General features: G+C 44.3%; 1 protein-coding gene across 1 annotated transcript in view; it reads left to right on the top strand.

The window, feature by feature from the left end:
* Nucleotides 1-21,569, top strand: part of LOC145405067 (uncharacterized) — an 81,703-nt gene extending 60,134 nt beyond the window's left edge. The window contains 6 exon segments of the mRNA XM_080276569.1: nt 12,770-12,985; nt 14,030-14,171; nt 14,738-14,937; nt 16,233-16,385; nt 16,705-19,844; nt 19,847-21,569. Of these exon segments, the coding sequence (XP_080132695.1) occupies nt 12,770-12,985; nt 14,030-14,171; nt 14,738-14,937; nt 16,233-16,385; nt 16,705-19,844; nt 19,847-20,352 (4,357 nt within the window). The 3' untranslated portion in view covers nt 20,353-21,569.
* Nucleotides 21,570-21,824: the final 255 nt, after the last annotated feature.

The following is a 21,824-nucleotide window of genomic DNA, read 5'->3' as shown; positions in this document are numbered from 1 at the left end:
TCATAATACAGGTACTGAGGCTTGACTGATAATTATGATGGGTGTGTGTTTGGCATGTCACGGTGTGGGCACGTCATGTGCGGGGGAACGTGACCCACCAAACCCACCTCAAGCAGTCCCAGCGGCGCGCCAAAACTCTGCACGGATTCTTGGCCGCCACAGGTGCACGCTGGCACTGAGAGACAAGTGGGGAGAGGAGAGGTGAAAGGACAGAGAGAGAGAGAGAGAGGTGGAGAGATGAAGACATGATGAAATAAAAGATGTGAAAAAAATGGAAGAAACTAAATGGGAAGGACACATGGCTTACATAAATTTCTTTCTAGGGATACAAGCATATAACTGTTGGTGATCTTTTTCTCTTTCAAATAACCTCCATCCCAAGCCTATTCTTCCTTTGATAAATGAATCTGAAATGCGTGTCTTAAAGTAATGATTTATTACTAAGCACTTTATAGTACTTCATCTGATTCTCCTGAGAGATTAAATACGAATATATTAACATAATTTCGGTTTCCTCATATTCATCTTTATTCCCTTCAATACGATACTATTTTTTTCCTTAATGTTACCTCCTGACGATTACGTTAGGAGAGATTCTTGGAACTGAAGGGGTTTATATGGCAGTCAATGAAGCCTTCACTACTACGGTGCTCCCCTAAGCTGAATTAAATCGTCTGGTCGTGGCAAGAATATATACAAATGACGTTCTTGGGCTGAAGGGGCTATGACCACATTTTCAAGCTCTTCACTATAAAAATCACTTTTATACTGTTGTTCTCTGCAAAGTCTAGGCATATCAGTTCTGTCAATACGGGTAACCATTCTAAAGTGCCCTGCAGCAGCCTCACCTGTCTTTATATTACCCACTACTGCATTTAGGTCCCCATCACAAATGCTGGCTTCCTTTTTTCGTCTTTTTTATCATCCCACGTATATCTTTATAAAGTGTTCTTATTACTTGTTCGAAAGCCAGCATTCGAATGGAATCATGTTTCCTCTTAATTGTAACTGTAGCATAATAATCATGACCGGCTCGATAAATGCCTCATCTAATATGACGTCACCAGGGCCTATGATATTCTATTCAACATCCCTCAGTCCTTCCAGAATGGCAGGGTTTGCTTCACTGTCAGTCTGCTTTCACCTGACGAAAATGGGCCGCTCCCAAATATTAAGTCGTGCTTGCATAAAATTGGACGAGCCTTAGTTGTGTGTAGGAATGAGTCTCCTTGATTACTAATCATATCAAGGCTTCCAGATTATTACACTTGGTCATCAGCCAAGAAGAAAAGGGAATCGTGATCATACTCGTATTACAACAAAAGCGCCACAGCCGTGGTCAGGACGTTGTTGGTTGCAGTGTTTAACTTCCAAAACTGCCTGATCATAATAAACAGATTCTTTGCACCCTTGGTTACTCAGCAGGTATCACTGTTGCTATGGCCGGTTCCTCCATTTCTGCTGCGATAACTAGCAGTGAATTGATGAGGGCTTCCCATAGTGGTTTAAGTCCCGTCCACACTAGGGGTCATGCTGAGCGCTCTGTTGCGCGTCATGTTGCCCAACTCGGATTTTCGTGCCGCGGAGGGTCTGTGCCACGTGTATCTTGCAAATCTGGCCGACGGGCATTTCATGATGACGGCGCGCACCACAATGCCCACAGTAGCCATCGGGCTTTCCTGTGAAATTGCGTCGAGACAGCCACTGCTTGCACCATTTGTGTTTCCTATTCTTTTGCTTTTTGGCCCAACATAGTGCTACAGTGCTTCACATCACAATCCTTTGAACTGCTGCAGTGTTGGTATCCATGCCCCTCCTTTTGCAGTTTAGCAGTAACTGGCACGCTCAGTCCATTGTACTAAAGTGGACATCACTGGCCTCAGCAACACGAGTTGGGCAACATGACGTGCAACAGAGCGCGCTGCATGACCCATAGTGTGGACGGGGCTTCAGGGGGAGGATAGAGCCAAATCTTCGCAGACTCTTGCCCTTGGTGAATTAGCAAGGTTGACAATTTCCCCTTTATCCCTCACAGTGAACTTGCCTAGTATGGCTGTACTGTAAAGTAAAGCGTCTCAGATCACTGGATTACAGAGGCTTTTATGCCACGGCTGGCAATGTTTGCTTCAAGAAGAATGGGGGGAGGAAGGTAATGAATGTAGAGATACGGCAAATGAAGAGCATGAAGTGAAATGAAACCAAAACACTTGAAATGGGGAAGGGATTAGTGCAGCCAGAATTAGAAAATAAAAGCCTCTCATGTGAAAGGAGGAGAGAGATAAGAAAAGTGGATGAGGAGAGTGGAGGAGGAGGAGCAGGCGGTGTTGGCAGGAGTCTGGACAGGGAGGAATGTGACTCACTGTAAACAAAACCAACGACTTTTGGGGAGCAGCCAGCCTGAATCCTTCCCTTCCCCTCCGTCCCTGCTCCATCTCTCCACCCCCTCCACGCTACACCTGTCCCTCATCAACCCACCTCCACCTGCACAAATACCAATACGATGATGTGAGTGGCGACGGCAGGTAAAACTCATCATATTATGGCCACCGAGTTCCAAGTTTGAAGGTTAACCTTTTTGCCCGCGCAAAGAGAGGTACAAAAACAAGTCTACCTACCCGCCGCCGTGCCAGCTCAATCACGAACGGACTTCACGTGTCACGGGTAATATTACCTATTCCGCAGTCAGTATGGGGAATATTTGATCATATTTTCAGCCTGCGAGCGCTCTGAAATCCTTGGCACTGGGAAAATGATTATGGGGCGAAACGTGCCACCGCCTTACGCGAATTAAGAGTCACGTGTCTCTACCGCGTCCAGGGATTTATGATGTAGTTCACCAGCCAAGTCCTGTTCCTAAAAAGTTTTGAAACGCTAGATGGGGAATTATGGAGAGAGAGAGAGAGAGAGAGAGAGAGTTTACAAAAAATGACGATGTTCAAGAGGAAAGTATATGTAAATGAACCAAAAATATATAAAATGAAAGAGAGAGAGAGAGAGAAACTTGATAAAATATACGATGTTCAAATGGAAAACCATCGCGTGTGTAACCATGTGTCAGTATGAAGTGCGCAGTTCTTTGAGCCCCACATATGAAATTTTACAGTTAGCAGTAAAACCACGGACGTTACTTGGAGTGTTTTGGGTGTGGTAACAGTGTGTGTGTGTGTGTGTGTGTGTGTGTGTGTGTGTGTGTAATAGTCAAGCTGCGTATGTGTCTAGCGTTGCGTTTGTTAGTTTCTTTCACGAAAACGGTAATAGATATCGACCTAATTCTTTCTACATTTGGTCGGGGTAAGTCCAGGGAGTGTCAGGAAAAAATGGCCGATCGCGCGCGAAGCGACAGCGCGATATTGGCAAAAATTTCGACACGCGAATATATACCAAAATAATTTTTTCGACTTTTTGGCCAGTACTGATCATTTTGGGCTTAATAACAATATTGAAATAAATATAATGGTATCTGCAGACATTCTGTGACAGACCGTTAGTTAGTCTTGCAAATTTTTCGGGCAAGCACATGTAATATATATATATATATATATATATATATATATATATATATATATATATATATATATATATCAACACTGCCTCACGCCTTAATAGCGTTAAATTACCCAGTGGCTGTGAGGAGGAAGAACCAGACATAATACACAACTTGTCCTTTTTGCAGTTTTTTTTACATACATATATCCCAGACTCCCCCAGTTGCATAAAATCCTCCATTGTAGCGAAGCTATAGTGCGTACTGATTGCGAGTTGACAAGAGATGTCATATTTGTCAGCTTTTTTTCTTGTCTCAGTCTACGCGTCTTTTATTTAGTCAGCTCTCTGGACGCTACAATCCCCTCCCCCTTGTTGAATAAAATTGCCAGGATCTGGCCCGAATAAACTGTCTGAAGAAAACAGAAAGTACATAGCGACAGTAAGTCAAAGGGATAACAAACGTATTGCATAATCTCGTTCTTCTCTACTTTTCTTGACCCACATTATCTTTTTTCTCCTGGTTCCTCGGCAGTACATATTCGCCTGACGTTTGCCACAATACAACTACTGTGTATACCAATAAGGTAATCTAGGCAAACCATTCATTATATATTTTACTCTACTTCTCTTACCCTAAATAACAAATTCTACTTCTCTTAATCAAGATATGTTTAAAACTGTTAATACACCGTCTTCGTTTCGTGCACTCAGGTATGCCATTCAAGTTCACACCAACAGATTTGTTTTTAAACCTACAAAAAACGTACTATTCGAAGACTCTAAGAACTGTGGAGTAGCTGTTTCTCTGCCAGGGGTACACTCACATCACCTTTTTAGAGAACACTTGACGACTTTGTTCTGTACAGAGATATCCGAGCAATGAGAGGTAAGGGGGTTATGAATCAAACTTTCACTGTGTTTACCCACTGGAAGCTGCAGATATATTGGTGCTAAAATAGTTATAGTCATTACACGATATGAGCTGAACATTCAGAAGTTTTGTGCTACGAACGACCCTGAAATAAGAACATTTTCATCATCATCATCATCATCATCTTCTTCTTCTTCTTCTTCTTCCTCTTCATTTTGTTCATCTGGTTCTTCTTCTTTATTTACGTATCTATTTCTATCTTTCCTTTACGACGAGGCAGCTGTCTGAAAGACTACTGGCATTGAAAAAATAAATAAATAAAATCCAAACTCGTTAGGCTATACCCGAACACAACGTTAAAAACACTAAATAATATAGAATGAGCTGGGGAGAAAGGATGGCTGGCTCAGGTAATAGGCTAGAGATCATTTATACTGCAGAGGAGGAAAACGCTCTAACATTGTGTATTAAGAGCGAGAGAGAGAGGGGGGGGGAGTGGGAGGGGGAGCAATTTTATACAAGCAATAAACCTCTTCATCAAAACAGTATAATATCCACTTAATCATTCTGTCCATATACTGTTTGACGCCACATCCCGCAAGGTCCCCCCCCCCACAAAAAAAGAAAAAAACAAAAAAAAAAACTATTTCAATTACTCCAGGCCGTCTCCCACACGAAGGTCTGTCACACCCATCCACTGCACGAGGGTCGCTAGGGAAGACAACGCTTGCCTGGTGCTAGTCTTGCCCCGGAATAAATGAACAGTGACGAGGAGGGACAGACACGGTGTCCACCAAGAATCGAACTGTCACGAATTTCCCTCATATACCACCCTGTTCCTCTCTCTCTCTCTCTCTCTCTCTCTCTCTCTCTCTCTCTCTCTCCTGGGATCATATTCACTTGGGCTTAGGATATTTCGAAACACCCCGTCCCCAGCGATTTATTTGGTCTGTTCCCCCTTCATCCCTAAAATCCGCCAACGTTTTTCTCATTTCATTCTTGCTGCTCGCAGACGAATATTCAACTTAGCAAGGAAATCTATACTCTTGTCATCTTAACCTGGCTCAGATTTTTTATTTTTCAGTAGCTTATTTCACTTAGTTCCTATAAAAAATAAAAAAAATCTACGGTTCTGCATCCTTCCCATACAGCTTCTTCGTGACTGGCGCCATATTTCATTGTTCATGTCTTTTTACAACACAGCACTGACGATGGTGGGATGGTAAATGTAGGCCGAGTTAAAGTAAACGGACTACTGTAGCTCAAGAATTAATGAAGGCTGTGTCTTATCCCTTCTTTACCCCAAGTTTCAAAATCTTCGATGCTGAATAAAATCATCTGAAGATGCCGAAAATAAGATAAAAAGGCGTCCCCCAGCTGAAGGGTTGAATATCCTCTTGTATGTTACCCACACAAAAACACTGACAGTACCATCAATATATAAAAAACATCACCCTCATCCTCATCATCCCGCCTGTTTTTCTACCTGCAGGTGGGGTGAGACAGGGTTCGGAAAAATGGAAAAGTAAAGATTATGACAGTGGGAGAACTAATCAATAGTATGCCCAATGGAATGGGCCACACACCCATTCATTCACCATTCACGCCCCGGAATCCTGGCTCCATCTCATTGGTACTGTACACTTTTCTGACCTATAACTTAAGTATAAATAACATACAAAGGAGCACTAAGGCGTAACATGTTTTCGAAGAGCTATGAAGTAACCAAAGCCAGGCACAATACGGTCCTTTGTCACTTTCTGAAATACAGGATTTTTTTATATAATAAAAAGTAACGACACTACACTCATTCCTTCATGAGAAAAGCAACAGTACTTCTTAGTGGCGTTCATAATTTCACAGCCACCCAGGAAATCTATCAGCATGACAAAAAAGTAACAAAGCTACCCCTACTCCAGTCCTACACAGGTAACAGCAATATTAACTGTCTTACATCAACTCCATCTGTCCAGTGATTTGTTCTTGTTGGCCTCCAGTGTCGTGACCTCGTGCCTGTGTGGTGGCATCAGCGGCCGTGTCCTCCCCCCGCCACCTCTTCCTTTCTGTACCTGGCTTCATCGTGCGTGGCGGAGATGTGCCTTCCCTCCTTGCCGATTCACTATTATTTAATGGCAGAATAAGATAACATTACATCCATACACTATTTTCATCACATTTCTTTCTTATCTAGCAATATATTTCGTGTAACAGCTCAGCAGTCAATATGGAGGAGCACCAGTTCTGTCATGTGAGTGTAAACCAGCTATAGTTTATCTCTACACATGGCACGTTAATATCACGTGTAGGGTATATATGTGTTGCCTGTGTCCATATTGGCGTGATATTAATAACATACGCGAGAGCAGTAAGCCCTATTATGAAAAACAAGTTCAAAATGACATGATAAGGGAGCTTCAGAGCCTTTCTGTTACCGCCTTTGGTGTGGTGTGGTGTGGTGTGGTGTAGTATGGTGTGGGATGCTGATTTTGTATGGCGTGGTGTAAGAGGGTGGTATGGTCTAGTATATGCTAAGGTATGACTTCGCTAAAGCCGCTAAAGTCTACGGAAGTGAACCACCTCCTTTCCGAAAATCGCTAGTGAGAGACAGACAGACAGGGATGCTGCTGGAGATGATCCTGCATCTAGTAAATCCCTAAAGAAGAGGTTCTAGAAAGCTGTGATATTTTAATAAATAATTTGGCTATTTGAGCATAATATGCGTGGCTACAGCCTACATGGATAACAAACAAGATAATAGTGACGTGGTATACGCAGCAACAACCTAGTAAGAGAGAGCTACTAGTGCTATTGCTAAGCTCAGTGGCACATAATGGCACGTGTCACAGCGCCACGGCCTCACTCCCATCACCATCACTTCACAGGCGCCGCACACACACTTGCACACCCACTTGAATCATTCATCGCATTCCTCCACCACATCATTGTTAAACCCCTCAATAATATGGCGGTAAATTACACCAACCACACGCTTGTTTCAGTATCTGAGTACGATGTTGCTGCAGGTCATCTTTGTGGTCGCTCCATGACTAGTCCACAACAAGCCCTTTACACTGCTAAGCGGAGTTTGCCCCCCCCCCCCATCCGCACCTGTACACACTGGCTGAGAACCGGTTGGCAAGGGTTACTGCATCATGTAAGCCACTACGATGATGTAGTTCTTGTATTATTACCGTACTGTTACAGCCAAAATTTTTCATCTAAGTAGAGCCGTTTCGAAGTGGAGGGGGAAGGGGGGAGAGGGTAAATACAGCCTTCATTAACCCCTACAGGTCCAGACATCTTTCATGAGCTGAATTAATTTGTCTGGAAGCTGCCAAAATAAAATCCAAAACCCGTCATGGCTCCAATGGGTTAACTGAGCTACAACCTGGGCCGCACTGTCAAACTTAATGCCGCGAAGGGCAAGGCAGGCCCCACAATTTTTACGATAATTTCTGAACCGTCCGGTGAAGACAGAAGCTGCCTGATTTCTTTACGTCCCACCTGACTGCACTCTGTAATCCAGGATGCAGGATAATCTCATATAGAAATCATCAGTATCCAATAAACGGCTTTCATTACCTGGGGTCCTTACTTCCCTTTCGCCTTCGGGTTAAACCCCTTCACTCCGATGACGTATTTTCCACTGTAGTCCTGATACGCCAGAGAACGATATGCAACTTTAAGATAAAATTTTCGAACTGGAAGGGTAGGTATAACAGCAGTCGGAATAATCTAAGAAATACATCGCCGGACTGAAGGGGTTAATGATAGGGCCGTCAGTGTCTGGTAGGTCAGTTACACAACATAATTCAAACACCCCACCTCGCCATTAACCCATTCAACCACATGACGCACCTTTTCTTTAATTCTTGCTGTCTTCAGATGATTTTTCAATCTAGTGGAGACCTGTCGAACTGGTGGCGTAAAATTCAGCTTCCATCAACCCCTCTGCTGCAAGATTTCTCCCCTAACGAAAAGAAAATCGTCTGGCAGTAGTGATAATATAGTAAAAACGACACACACACACACACACACACACACACACACACACACACACACACACACACACACACACACACACACACACACACACACACACACACACACACACACGCACACACACACACACACACACACACACACACACACACAAAGCATATCTGTTTTTCCTCATCAACAACTGCAGCTATCACGGCACACCACTGGCCTTCACAATGCTCTACTCACTACCTTGTCCTAGAGGGTTCTTGATTCACGTCCCCCACTTCTCTCAGCCAGCCAACCCTATACACCCTCCTCGTCAATCTCGTACTCTCCACTTCCATCCTATAATCCTACCCCCATTCCACACCCAATTTCATGACCGTTCATTAAATTCAAAACACTTATATTTATGCCTTCATTCACCACCATCTGCACACATCTCGTATCTCGTACGTTTATTCCTTTCAAAACACTTTTAATTACGCATTCATCGACCACCATTCCACTCTGCACTCGTCTAGTAAACATTCATTCCTCCACACATGCCACTACAGTCAGTCCACGTGGTCAACAGAAGTACGAATCAAGGACCACACTGTAATTAACTCTCTGAAACACAGGACAATGATCTTGTAATTACTGTACTGTTATGTCCTGTTCTGTTAATAGTTTGTTATGTCGCCGTGTGAATTCAAGTAACAATCTGTAATCAATGTGTATTTCCAGTTAAGCTACTCAAAATTACAAAGCAAACCCAAGTACACGTGAAAAATATCGTTGAGGTGTCATGTCATAAAACAAAAAGGTCTCAGTGCTTCTTGTGGTACATATACTGCGGCGATAATTCGTTTCTGCTTCCGCCACTCACTATCATCGCGTTTCTCTAAGTTTAAAAGGACTGTTCAGGCTTCATCTATACGTCAGAGTTCAGGCTGTCAGTTTTCTCGCCCCAAAGTCAAATATTGTTTTTCGTCATTGTTCTCTGAGTCCTTTTACCTCGCGTTCCTTTATGTGCCTCATCAGTGACTTTATCTTCGATCCCCGCTGCCATCTTTGTTCATATATTTTCTAGTTTCCTGAACATCGTCTCATTCAATAAATCTTTTTACCGTTTAGTCTCACATCAGTGTTCATGTCCGCATCGCTGGCAAAAACCGGGTCCTTGTTCTGACAGTCATTTACTTTGACCTTCCCTATAATTTTAATGAGTTCAGGAGTGATACCTCATAATGATAGGGTCAAAAGCTGTCACCATTAACTCATTTACTACAAAGACGTTAATTTTCATCTTATTCCGACTCATGCCACACGGTCTCACGCGGCTAATCAAAGCCGCCACGTAGCAGCATGAGGACAGAGAATACACCGTCAGAGTACCATTTAAATAAACGCACAAGTCAAAGTTGTGATGACGTCATACACACGACGCCTCCTCCTCCCCCTACCTCGCATTTTTGGCACATGTTTGGGATGCAGTCAAGGCGCCGTCAAATGTTCTGTGGCTTGGTTGGTGGCGGAGTGTGGCACTATTATATCCGTGGGACAAAAACGGCCTGATGTGTGAGACCAGTAGGGAGATGGGAGCGGTGGGAGGTGGCATTGGTAGAAGGGGAAGGGAGTGGTGGGAGGGGAGATAGAGAGAAGGAAGGGGGGGGGGTGCTGGAGGGAGGACAGGTGGCTGCAGGAAGAAGGAGGTGGACTGAAGATGTCAGGGGCTGGTTGAAGCGGGGGAACGAATGGTTGGAGGGGGTAAGAGGTGGCTGAAGGGGAAGGAGGGGGAGAGGGGGGTTTGAGAGGGGAGGGAGAGGATGGAGGAGGGGGAAGAGAAGGGCGCCAGGAAATGGAGGTACACGTTGAAATTAACGGGTGTTTTACACTATATTTCCTGACAAGCCAAGGACTTTAGGCACTCTGTGAAGTACACGTGACACCCTAGGGAGGCAGCACAGTCTGAAGCACACTGCTCTCCATGAGTCACACTGCTTACCCACCCTTAACCCTTTCAGCCACTGACCCCGACAATGTCAGTTTTTCATTTTATTCTTGCCAACACCTGCCTTATTCATCTTAGGGCAGATTTTTCAAACTGGGGGGGTCAGACAATTACGGCCTTAACCAATCTTTTCAGTAGGAGACGCCCATCCCAGGCTGAATAACCAGGTCTGATGGCAAAGAATAAACTGACAATGACGTCATCCCAATTTGGAAGGGTAAGCGCCAGTGGTGACTCCTGAGCTGAATAACATGGTGTGGTGGTACCGTAGCCAGAATTAAATAAGTGGCCAGTGACTTACAGAGTGTTAATGCAGTAGTAAAACACCCATAATTCTTTACAAGCAATCCATTTCTTCGATATCTTGATTAATATATCCCAGGCAGCGGACACAGTCAGGATTGTATTGGGTTTACCACAGCACGATTCCTTCAGCAGCGGTAAACCATGGCAGGTAAAGGGTTAATGTCTACGTGGGTATCCTATACACTACTTAACCCTTTGAAACATAAGAATAACAGGGATCTATTTTGGTCAGTACCAGACAATTAATGAACAGATCATGTTCTTAAATGACTTCTGGAGAGAGAGAGAGAGAGAGAGAGAGAGAGAGAGAGAGAGAGATTTAAAAAATAAATAGTGTTCAGTACACTCGTGAGAAAGGATTTCAAAATCTACGGATAATTCCCCGCATCCTTCATTCCCAGGCAAGTAGTGTATGACTAAAGTTGACAAGATGTTGATACTCAGTAAAATGTAACCATGGAGGAGACAGAAGGGAGATGGAGACGGTGAAGGACTCTGATGGACACTGAATTATGGAATGGGAGAGAAAGAAGTGGTGGCAGGATATGGAGAGGAGTAACAGAAGGAAAGTGTGATAATGGATTAATTCTTCATCTGCCACAGACACACTTTACCCTTTATAGCACTAATACTGGCTGCCGGTAAACGATTTTAGCCCAATCAGGAATGAACACTGCTACTTACAGTTCGGATACTATCACCATTACCCATCCAGATAACAGCCTAACACTGGCATTTTATTTTGGCTACCGTCTAACGATTTATATGTAACTGAGGGATGGGATAAATCCCCGAGCTAGACCTCATCAGATCATATGACCCTGCTAAGGTTACAAGAGAGCGCTACCCCTCCCAGCACAGCAGCCACTGGGCGGGGCGCGAACTCGCAACCTCACAATTACGAGCCCGACACCCTACCACTGAGACACCGCGCTCCCCTGTAACTGAGGGAAGATCCTGCATTTAAGGGTTTAAATACTGTCTCGAATATCCTCTGGTGATCGAGATCTCATTAACACTATTATAATGAAAAATATTCATCATCATCATCATTATCATCTAGATCTCCTAGCACTCCTAAGGATGAGGTGATAATAATAAATAACATTTAACATTCGTAAAAACCTGCAGTGGGTATAAATAGATGGTGACGTGGCGGGTTTACATGTGTGTGGGTGCGTGTGAGTCCCCCTGTGGTTTACGTGTTCGGTAGTGCTCCAGTTCCGGCATCCGGTGGCTGATGTACAGTATAACGCATCAGAACCTATTATTTATTATTATTTTTTTTTACCACAAATATACTGCATGTCTCAGTAGTTACTTATTTTATCAGGTGTACAATTATTTCATATTTTTTCATATTAGTATTCACTCTAGTGTTTCGTTACTTAGTGCTTGCTGGGTGTATAAGTAAAATAAGAAATATGAGCTTGCAATTTCCCATCTAAAATAAGCTGGGGAGAGTTTATAAATACAGCTTCCGATGCCTTACTCCCACACCCTCCAGTCTCGTCTCCACTCAGATGTAGGCCAATTATGTGTTTACGCTAGAAAATATTAATTTACATTGGCTCAGTTTTTGTTTGTGTTGATATGAGTGCCAAGACGCGTTTATTCGTTGGTCTTGACATTTTTCCGATTCTTCTTGCTGCAAAACGCTGTTCATCTAAATTGGGATGTACTGTATGTATGTATGTATGTATATATGTATGTATGTACAGCAGAGGGCGGCTTGCACATATCTGACATGGACAGGCACTCTACTGTACACTGACCATCATCCTACCTCGTTCAACTCAGTAATTTTCCTGTTTCCATTTTCTCCATTCCCCTAGAGGCCAGTTCAGTACAGTAAGGTAAGCATGATGGGAGACAGCGATGAACCATAAAATTCAGTGTCAAAATTTTTCTTGGCTACCGCCTCTTTCGTCCTATTCATTTCAGTAATTTCCCCTTTTCACATTGTCACTTCCCCAGGAGTCAGTTCGGCACATCTTACATACTCGGGGCAACTCAGTTATTCTACTCCAGCTAAAGCCAGACTCTGTTAATAAGTTGACAGTGAGTTTAATGAGACTGGGTGTTAATTATCCCTATTTTTTTATTTTCTGTCTTCACTCCTGCAGGGGTCGGTTCGGCACGGTGTACATGGTGGAGGACAAGGCGACGGGACAGAAATTCGCAGCCAAATTCGTGAACACCAAGAGGAACCAGGACCGCGCCAACGTGGAGCGTGAGGTGGAGATCATGAAGGCACTCAACGCAGAGCGGCCACACCCCCGCCTCATCCAGCTGTACGACGCCTACGACATGGTCAAGGAGATGTGCCTCGTGCTGGAGATGTGAGGGACACACTACTTTGTATGAGTTTAGCTTCATAAAGTCAGATTTCTATCACGTCATGAACTTTTTGGCTTTTTTGCTGACTTTGCAGTAACAGAGTATTAAATCATGGGTTCCTAACACTGCTCGTCTGCCTTCATATCCTCCTGACACTTAAAAATCCCACCTGAGGTTAATCTCTCCCCAGCTGGGAACCTTGGAGTAAAACTGTTAACCATTACACAGGTACTGTCACAATTTTAACCTATTATTCTACCAGCACCAAAAGCATTTATTCTGCTATGAGAAATCACTACCAGTTAAAAGTTGTACAACACTAAGGGATGCCATCATAATCTGTGGTATATCATTGACACAACTAAATGTCATGTAGCCATTTATGCTTATCATTTTGTCTGTTGTTGGAACTGGCTGTTGTCATGAAACGCGTGAATAAACTCTTATGGTTGGACTGCTGTTCCAGCTAAAGCCAAACGATTCAATGAAGCGGTGCAGGGGTCTCACTGTTTTGAGCATATTCATGCTGACTTAGGAGGTTTCGAACTTTACCTCCTTTTAGCTATATATTGTACGTATTACGGTTTAACACTCTGAATAAATAAAATGTTGGAATCGAAATCGTTTTTATCAATATCATACAAGGGATCCCGAGGTGCATTATGCAGAATAAACGCAATGAAAGAGGTGTTGCGAAGCGTCCAAAGCTACTTAGTGCACAGATCAAAATATTACCAGCATTAACATTTTCATTGCATTTAAAGTCAGACGAGTGTATTCAGCCGAGTACGTCATAGCAGTCTGAAGGCTGGGTCCGTATTTAATGTGGCATAGCAGGCTTCGTAGCACCTCTTCCTCATCGAATTATTATGAATGTTACACCTTAACATTCTCTAGTATGTCACTTAAGTTGTTTTAATATCGACATAGTTTGCATCAGTGACATACAAGAGGATACTGAGGCGTAAAGAGCGGAATAGTTCACTAAGAAAATGTGTTAGGAAGTCACCAAAGCCATAACTAAATATACGTGTGTGCCGTTTCAGCGTTGACGGCGGTGAATTGTTCGAGCGTGTGATTGATGACGACTTCATATTGACGGAGCGCGCCTGTACGGTGTTCCTCAGGCAGATCTGTGAGGGTGTAGAGTTCATCCACTCCAAGAACATCCTCCACCTTGACATGAAGGTCTGTAGCGCTAGTCATCATCCAACGGACAGCAAGACAGTTCTGGGTTTTATTTTCATCATTCCTCTCTTTTGTCGAAAATATTGATGTAAAAGTAGTTTGGTGAGGAAGCGATAACTATTCATCCACATGAGAGTTAGTACTAGGTCCATTGTTATGTTCAGGACCACGATCATTGTTATCATCTGGCCCATTCCACTGTTAATATTTCACCCACATTCATACTTTGTCTCTAGATCCTACCTCATCTCATCCTTAGGCAGGAAAAAAAAAAATCAGGATGAAGACGAGTATTTTCACCACCAGTACAATGTTACTAAGGTAAGAATCACTACCCTACAGTTAAAGTGTGCATCACAATCATATTATAGTTTTATAACCATACAATGAAAGTGAGCATCACGTTCATATTATAGTTTTATAACCCTACAATGAAAGTGTGCATCACAATCATATCATGGTTTTATAAACCTCCAATATCCTCCCTCACCCAAAGTCTATTTGCACTATCCCTCTCTTTCCAAGCTAGACCATTCACCGCATGACCGGCTCTCTCCCCTCCCCAGCCCGAAAACATTCTCTGTCTGTCTCGTGAGGGCAACCGTGTGAAGATCTGCGACTTCGGCCTGGCTCGCCGCTATGACCCGCGTAAGAAACTGCAGGTCCTCTTCGGCACCCCCGAATTCGTCGCCCCAGAGGTGGTCAACTTCGAGCCCATCAGTTTCGGCACGGACATGTGGAGCGTCGGCGTCATATGCTATGTGTTGTAAGTGGGGATGGACTCTGGGATTGGCATGTGGCAGCAGAGCAGAGAGTCAGGGAGAGTAGGAGAGTTTAGGGATGGAAAGGACCTAAGATAAGGAGAGTGGAGAGAAGGAGAATGGAGGGCAGGAAGGGAGTGACAGCGGAGGAGTTACAGTCTAAAAGAGAAAATGAAGGTGAAATACAGACAGCGAAGATAAACAAAGGGACAGTGGATGTCAGGGTGGAATAGTAGATCGGGGGGAGTGGAGGTAAGAGAGGGAGTGTTGAGGTAGGGGTGGCAGAGATGAGACAAGCAGGCAGGTAGAGGTAAGGGCGAGGGAAGTGGAGGTAAGAGAGGGAGTGCTGAGGTAGGGGAGGGAGAGACGAGACAAGCAGGCAGGGAGGGAGAGGGGAGACAAGAAGGCAGGGAGGGGGAGTGGAGATAAGGAAGGTACAGGAGGCAATTTATTCAGCTTTGGGGAGGTCTCTTGTGAAGGGGTTAAGTTATGACAACACAATGTTCATGTCTTCACCAAGTTCAAGCTTAACATTCTACAGCATACAATTCATTATATAACAACGGAGACGAAAACATAAGCATGCAAATTTCACGTAGGTACATTCCGTAAATTATTATGCATTATATCATTCACTCTCATCTTAAATGTCGGGACCAACTGCCCAGCCCCGGCCTCCTACGCCCCTCATGGGGCAATGTAGGATTGGATGATGGATGGATGGATGGATGGAAAATTATCATCAACATCCTGTCCTCAGGTGTAATATCCAATTTACAACAGGCTGGTAGGGTTCCGAAAAAAAGAAAAAGAAAATAATAACACAGAAAAATGTCTGGTGTACACATTCTCCTTAACCGTTTCAACCCGATGACGTACGTACCCCATTATTCATACTAACTCCCGCTAATCACTCAGCATATGTAGGATATATGAGGGTTGGACATACAGTTCTTATAAACCAACCCACAAGAGGTTTCTTCCCTCAGCTGAATAATATATGAACATAGTAGTGAAGATATTTTGGTGATGAAGGGGTTAATATCTCTCACTACAGTACCGTACGCTCATCCCTTCAACTTGGACTAAAACTGTCATCTCCTCATCTTGAACGATGAGCTATAACAAGAACTTAACACTAGAATATGGTAATTTGAAACGAAGAACTGCTGTGGAAAGGGAGTAGGGTGGTAATGTTGTGTTATTCTGCCCCTAAGCGTGGTGAAAATACGGTGCAAGAGGACGATAATTTCCACCGTGTTAAGGAGGCTGAGCTGTAACCACTTGCCTTTCCCACCAGGCTGTCCGGACTGTCGCCTTTCATGGGTCACAACTACGTGGAGACGATGACCAACGTTACCCACAACAAGTACGATTTTGACGATGAGGCCTTTGACAGTGTATCAGACGAGGCCAAGGACTTCATTCAAAAGCTACTGGTGCTGGACAAAAGGTGGGTTGGGTTTTGTGTGTGTGTGTGTGTGTGTGTGTGTGTGTGTGTGTGTGTGTGTGTGTGTGTGTGTGTGTGTGAGAGAGAGAGAGTGAGTGGGTGAGTGAGTGAGTGAGTGAGCTCACGCCTTCCCTTTACCACACTCTTTGTATATACTAATCTTTGTATTGTTAATACGTACCCATTTCTTTTTATCTCTTTTAAATAAAGAAAAAAATACTCATATACATTCTGTCCCTCCCAACACACACACACACACAGTAAAATACACCACGATCACTTACCCGCATAATAGCCTGTGACCTGAGTTGCCTTCTTCCAGTTTGCGCCTGACCCCCGCCCAGTGCCTACGTCACGAGTGGCTCAGGAGGCCCCCGATGTCCCAGACCCTCAGGCGGAGCAGAATGTTCGCTTCCTCCGACTCAGAATCTGAAACTGAAACTGAGGGGTCAGACGAATGCTCCGAGGAAGTTTCTGAGGAGTCTGAGGAGGAGTCGCAAGAGGAGAAGATCGCCCGGGAGGAGAAGGAGAAGAGGGAAGAGGAGTTTAGGAGGAGTGATGCGGAGGCCAAGAGGAAGGAGTTAGAAAAGCAGATTGAGGATAAGAAGAAGGAGATAGAGAGGATAAAGAATGAAGAGGAGGAGAACAAGAAAAGGGAGGCAGAAGAGGAAGAGAAAAGGAAAAGGGAGGCCGAAGCTGAGGCTAGAAGGAAAGCTTTGGAAAGGGAGATCGCAGAGAACAAGAGAAAGGAGGCAGAGAGAAAGAAACGGGAAGAAGAAGAGAGGAGACAGGAGGAAAGTAGAAAGAAAGAGGAGGCAGAAAGAAAAAGAAAAGAGGCTGAGAGACGAAAACAGGAAGAAGAGAGAAGGAAGGAAGAAGAGGAAGAGAAGAGGAAGAAAGAAGAGGAAGAGAGAAGAAAGAAAGAGGAGGCTGAAAGATTAAAGAAAGAAGAAGCTGAAAGAAAAAAGAAAAGAGACGCCGATAAGAAAAAGGAGGAAGAGCTGGAGAGGACGAAGGCACAACTGAAGGAGTTTGTGGAGAGGTGGAACTCGCACCCCAATTCGCCTTACATCGTGGGTACGCCTCTGCCACTTGACATCCAGCGTCTCGTCCAAGCTGGTGGGTTTAATTCACGAGCCTCAATGAGTTCCATAGCCGTCGCTCCGCCTACAGATCTCCCAGACCCCTCAGCACTGGATGAAGACATATTTATCCTGAACGATCTAGAAGATGCAGCCTCACAGGGAGTGCTAATTAATGAAGAAGAATATCAGGACGATGAGGAGTTTACGGTGTACAAAATCAACCCCCCGGAACCTACGAGTAAGCAGCAGCCTTTGGACGTGGCTCGGCAGCTTGAGGATAAACTGTCAAAATTGCAAAAGAAGGACAATAGTAGAAAGGGAGCTTCGGCACTGGAAGATACCAGTGGAAAGAAATTCAACAGGTCGACGAAAAAGCTGAGTGACATCACAAACAAGAGCAGTGAACAGATAAGTAATGATGAAGTGTACAAGAAGACCGAGGAAGGAAAGAAGAAGGCACCCATAAGAAAGAAGAGTAATGTGGAAATAAACATAGACGACATCCTAGAAAAGAAGAAACCAACCATTCAGATCCCAGAGAAGATGAGGGAAGAAAATATGGAGAAGCACAAGAGAGCTTACGAAGAAAGAAAGAGGAAGAAGAGCATGGAACAAATGAGGGACAAGACAGCAGAGGAGCTGAGGCAAGAGGAGCAGAAGGAGGCAAGGGAGAGAAAGAAACCCATTCTACCAATAAAAAGGACGAAATCTCGGACGTCACAGGAACCAATCGAGGCTGAGCAGATTATCAGTGACATTCTACAGGGCGACCATAAGAGCGCCTATGAGGAGTACAAAAAGATGATGGATGAAATGGCTAAAGCAGCTAAAGGATCAGATGCCTCAAGTAATAAAAATGAAACTATAGTTAATGGTGTGCAGAATGATAAAGAAAATTTCCATATAACGTACAGCAACAGTAAAGATACAAAGACGCGGGAGTCAGTAAACCAGACTAATATTAAGAAAGACGAGAAAGCCGGTCAAACTGGAACAGAAAAGATAAGTCACAAGCAGCTGCAGCGAAAGGTTAGTGATGCAACCAAAGCAAGTGAAATGAAGCTCATAAGAGGTGCGAAGGATGATGGTGTGTCGCTGAAGAGACCAGAGATTGTGGCGCTGCAGCATGAGGAACTGGGAGGTGTTCTACCACGACAAAGGAAAAAGTCCGCGTCACTGGTGGATCAACCAAATCAAGACGACATGGATTCCACTGCTAGAGGTTCGCGAGGTTCTACACCTTCCAAGCAACTCAAGAAACTGCCATCAAGGGACGTCCCTCTCCAAGCTTCTCGTGCCACTCCACCAGGTGAGGATGAGATCAGGATACCCCGGCAGAATTCTCTGGAGATAGCAGGCAGTCCATCAAGGCTGGCACTGAACCGTAAACCCTCACGTGAAGATCGGCCGCCCTCAAGGGAATCTGAAAGGGAAGTGCGGCCTACCATCAGACGACCCTCTAGAGATGTTCCTCTCACTCCAGCACAACGGGAGCGCCTGGCCAGTGGCTGTGGCTTAGGTAGTCCTGAACTTGCTGCCCCACCACCCCAAGCCTGGCCAGATCTTATCGTGGCCCCACAGGGAGAGGACACAGAAGACCTGCACGATTACAAGGACTCACTTGATGTTCCTGTGGCCACACTGATGAAAAGCCCCAGTGGCACCCTTCTGTCTGTGCCTGGATTAACTGTCTCAAAGGACGATCGGCCCACTGCTGCTCCACCCTCGGTTTCTCCTCCACCAGCTTCGCGTACATCTAGCAGTGGTGCAGAGAGTTTCGCTACTGACTCGGGTTATGTGTCCAATAACAAATTAGTTGCCTGGATTATGGATATTGGGTGCAATCAGTCACAGCAGCCTAAGCCTTCCTTCAACACATCTGAGCGTGTCAACCAGTGGGAGTCACGCAGCCCCTCACCACGGCTGACTCCTTCACCCACCAGAGATCGCTCACCAAGGTCTCAGGACAGGTCTCCCTTGCCACCTAACGCGGGTAGAGAAAAATCCCCTAAATCTCCTGACTCTCTGCCCCCATCCAAGACAACGTCACGACAGCCTTCCTCTGATAATTTCGGCATTCAAACGCCTTGGGGACCCCTCAGACGTTCCCCCTCTAACCTCTCGAAGTCCTCTTCAAGTGAGGTAAGTGCAAGTTCTGCAAGGGATACTTCACCTGCCGCACCACCTAAATCAGAAAGTCAGTCACGGTCAGTCTCCCCTCGGATTCCAGGCGGCAGGTTACAACGACAGGCAGCCACAGATTTATCCATCTCACACCTCTCTGACGAGATTCCTCCCAAGCCTCCTGAACCACAGCAGGGCGGGTGTCGGGAGGAGGGACGAGGACTAGGCGACACCAAGAGCCACACACTTCCCGCAATTCAAAACTAATGAAGCAACAATCTTTGGCCAGTTTCAGTTCACACCCTGGTGACAGTCAACTAGTGGGCAAGCGGCCACCACCTCTTGATATAAAGAAGACAAATGAAGATGATGATCTACAAAGTCTGAAGAGGAAAAGCAAGTTCCCACCCTCCCCCAACCAAAAAAAGAAAATAGGCCCAATGCTGTTTTCTGCACAAGATCGCATCTCCCAGTTTGAGAGACAAAAACCAAATAGTTCCCCACAGCAGCTGCCACTGACCAGGACCCGCAGTAGTGTGACACTCACTCTCAGCTCAGATTGCCCGCTGTCAAGAAGTAAAAGCGGTGTCAGCATCGGGGGGAGCAAACCTGGTGACAAGACCCAAGTGGGGTTCGTAAAGAACAGGCTGCTGGACAAGGTGGGCATGACAGCAGCTGCAGCATTACCCGAGGAGCCAGATACTCCCACAACCTCCAACCTCAACACAACCCGTCGTCCTCACGGCAGGCCTTCCACTTAACAACACTAGTCTTCAACACATCCTCGCTATAAGTCAACCTTTTCTTACATTCTTTTTTGCTTTTAAGTCTACAATTAGCTACAAAACTTTTATCAGTTAACGTTCCTTCGCTACCTATAAAGCTAATTGCCAGTTCCCCTAGTCTACATTACCAGTCGTATGGAAAAAGTTGTGATATTTTTTTTTCAGACATCACTGACTTATAAAGAGGACCACCTGTACCAGCATCCCGCATCCCACCTGTGTATTGCTGGAGTCCATGTGGACGTTACGGTGGACTGAAGTAAAAGTCCGTATTGATAGCTTAGGAGACTTTCTGTCACCTCTTCCTTACATACTTATTTCTGCATTTATTATATTAATATTCTCTTGCGTGTCATTCATGCAGTCTCTGTCATTATTAAAAAGCCATAAATAACATACAAGAGAATATATCCTGCAATACACAAAACAAATCTCAATGGAAAAGGTGCTAAGCTGACAAGAATACGGCCCAAAGTGTACATGTACGACTAATTGAAGGGCGAGGAAAGGTAAGAGGATCTCATTGTGAGAAATGTGTGGACAACGTATTCGAATATCTGGACTGTGTAAAGCTGAGAATGTGAATGCAAGATCAAGGTGTTCGAATGTTTGAAGCGAGCGCAGAGTGTAGAATTATCTTTATTTGAATGGATGGGCAGGGTATTCGAATGAATTGTATCGGCCTCCCTCCACTTCGGCTATGTCTCAGTTAAGTAATGTTAAGTCTACCGTGTAACTTGTACATCATATCTAAGATGTGATCAATTACCAAAGTTTCACCTTTATATCTGTGTATTTATTTTCTACCTGAGTCAGTGTCGCGCGGCCGGCTGTGTCTGTCACTTGGCTTCATTAACCTTTAAGTCGGTGACGTATACTTGTAGGCTATCGTTCTTTCTATCTTCAAACGATATTTTTCAATTTAGGGGACAACCTCTCACACTGAAAGAGTTAATGATAACTATATCCTACCCCTCCAGACCAAAAATCAATCCTAAACTGAATAAAACTGTCTGAAGGTAGGAAGAAAAAAAAAAAGAGGAAAAATACTTCGCCGGCTGTAAGGGCTTTCTGTTACGTACTGTAATGCGCCATTGCTTGCTGATGGTAAATTTTTGTCTTTCGCTTCATAAGAATATGTACTGTTCTTTTTGCATTATTATGATGGAAATAAAAAAAAAATAGAAGCTAAATTTGTATGTTATTTCTAGCCATTATTCATTATTATTTTTCTTTTACCTGAATAATCCTCAACACAATGCAGTTTCACCTTTACTGCATCACCAGCACATAACTTGTCTCCAGCTACACTCCCACTTCTTTTCTCCCAGAGACCTATTCCCCCAATAATCAATTTTTCCCATGGATATATGTTTCCCCATGAACCTATTGTCTCCCATGGACTTCTTCTACATCGTGGACCTTAATTCCCCAGTGAATCTATTTTC

This window comes from Coenobita brevimanus, chromosome 65 (assembly GCF_032717465.1).
Source record: "Coenobita brevimanus isolate Jiangsu-jjx chromosome 65, ASM3271746v2, whole genome shotgun sequence".
NCBI classification, from domain to species: Eukaryota; Metazoa; Arthropoda; class Malacostraca; order Decapoda; family Coenobitidae; genus Coenobita; species Coenobita brevimanus.
This window is presented reverse-complemented; position numbering and strand designations above follow the sequence as displayed.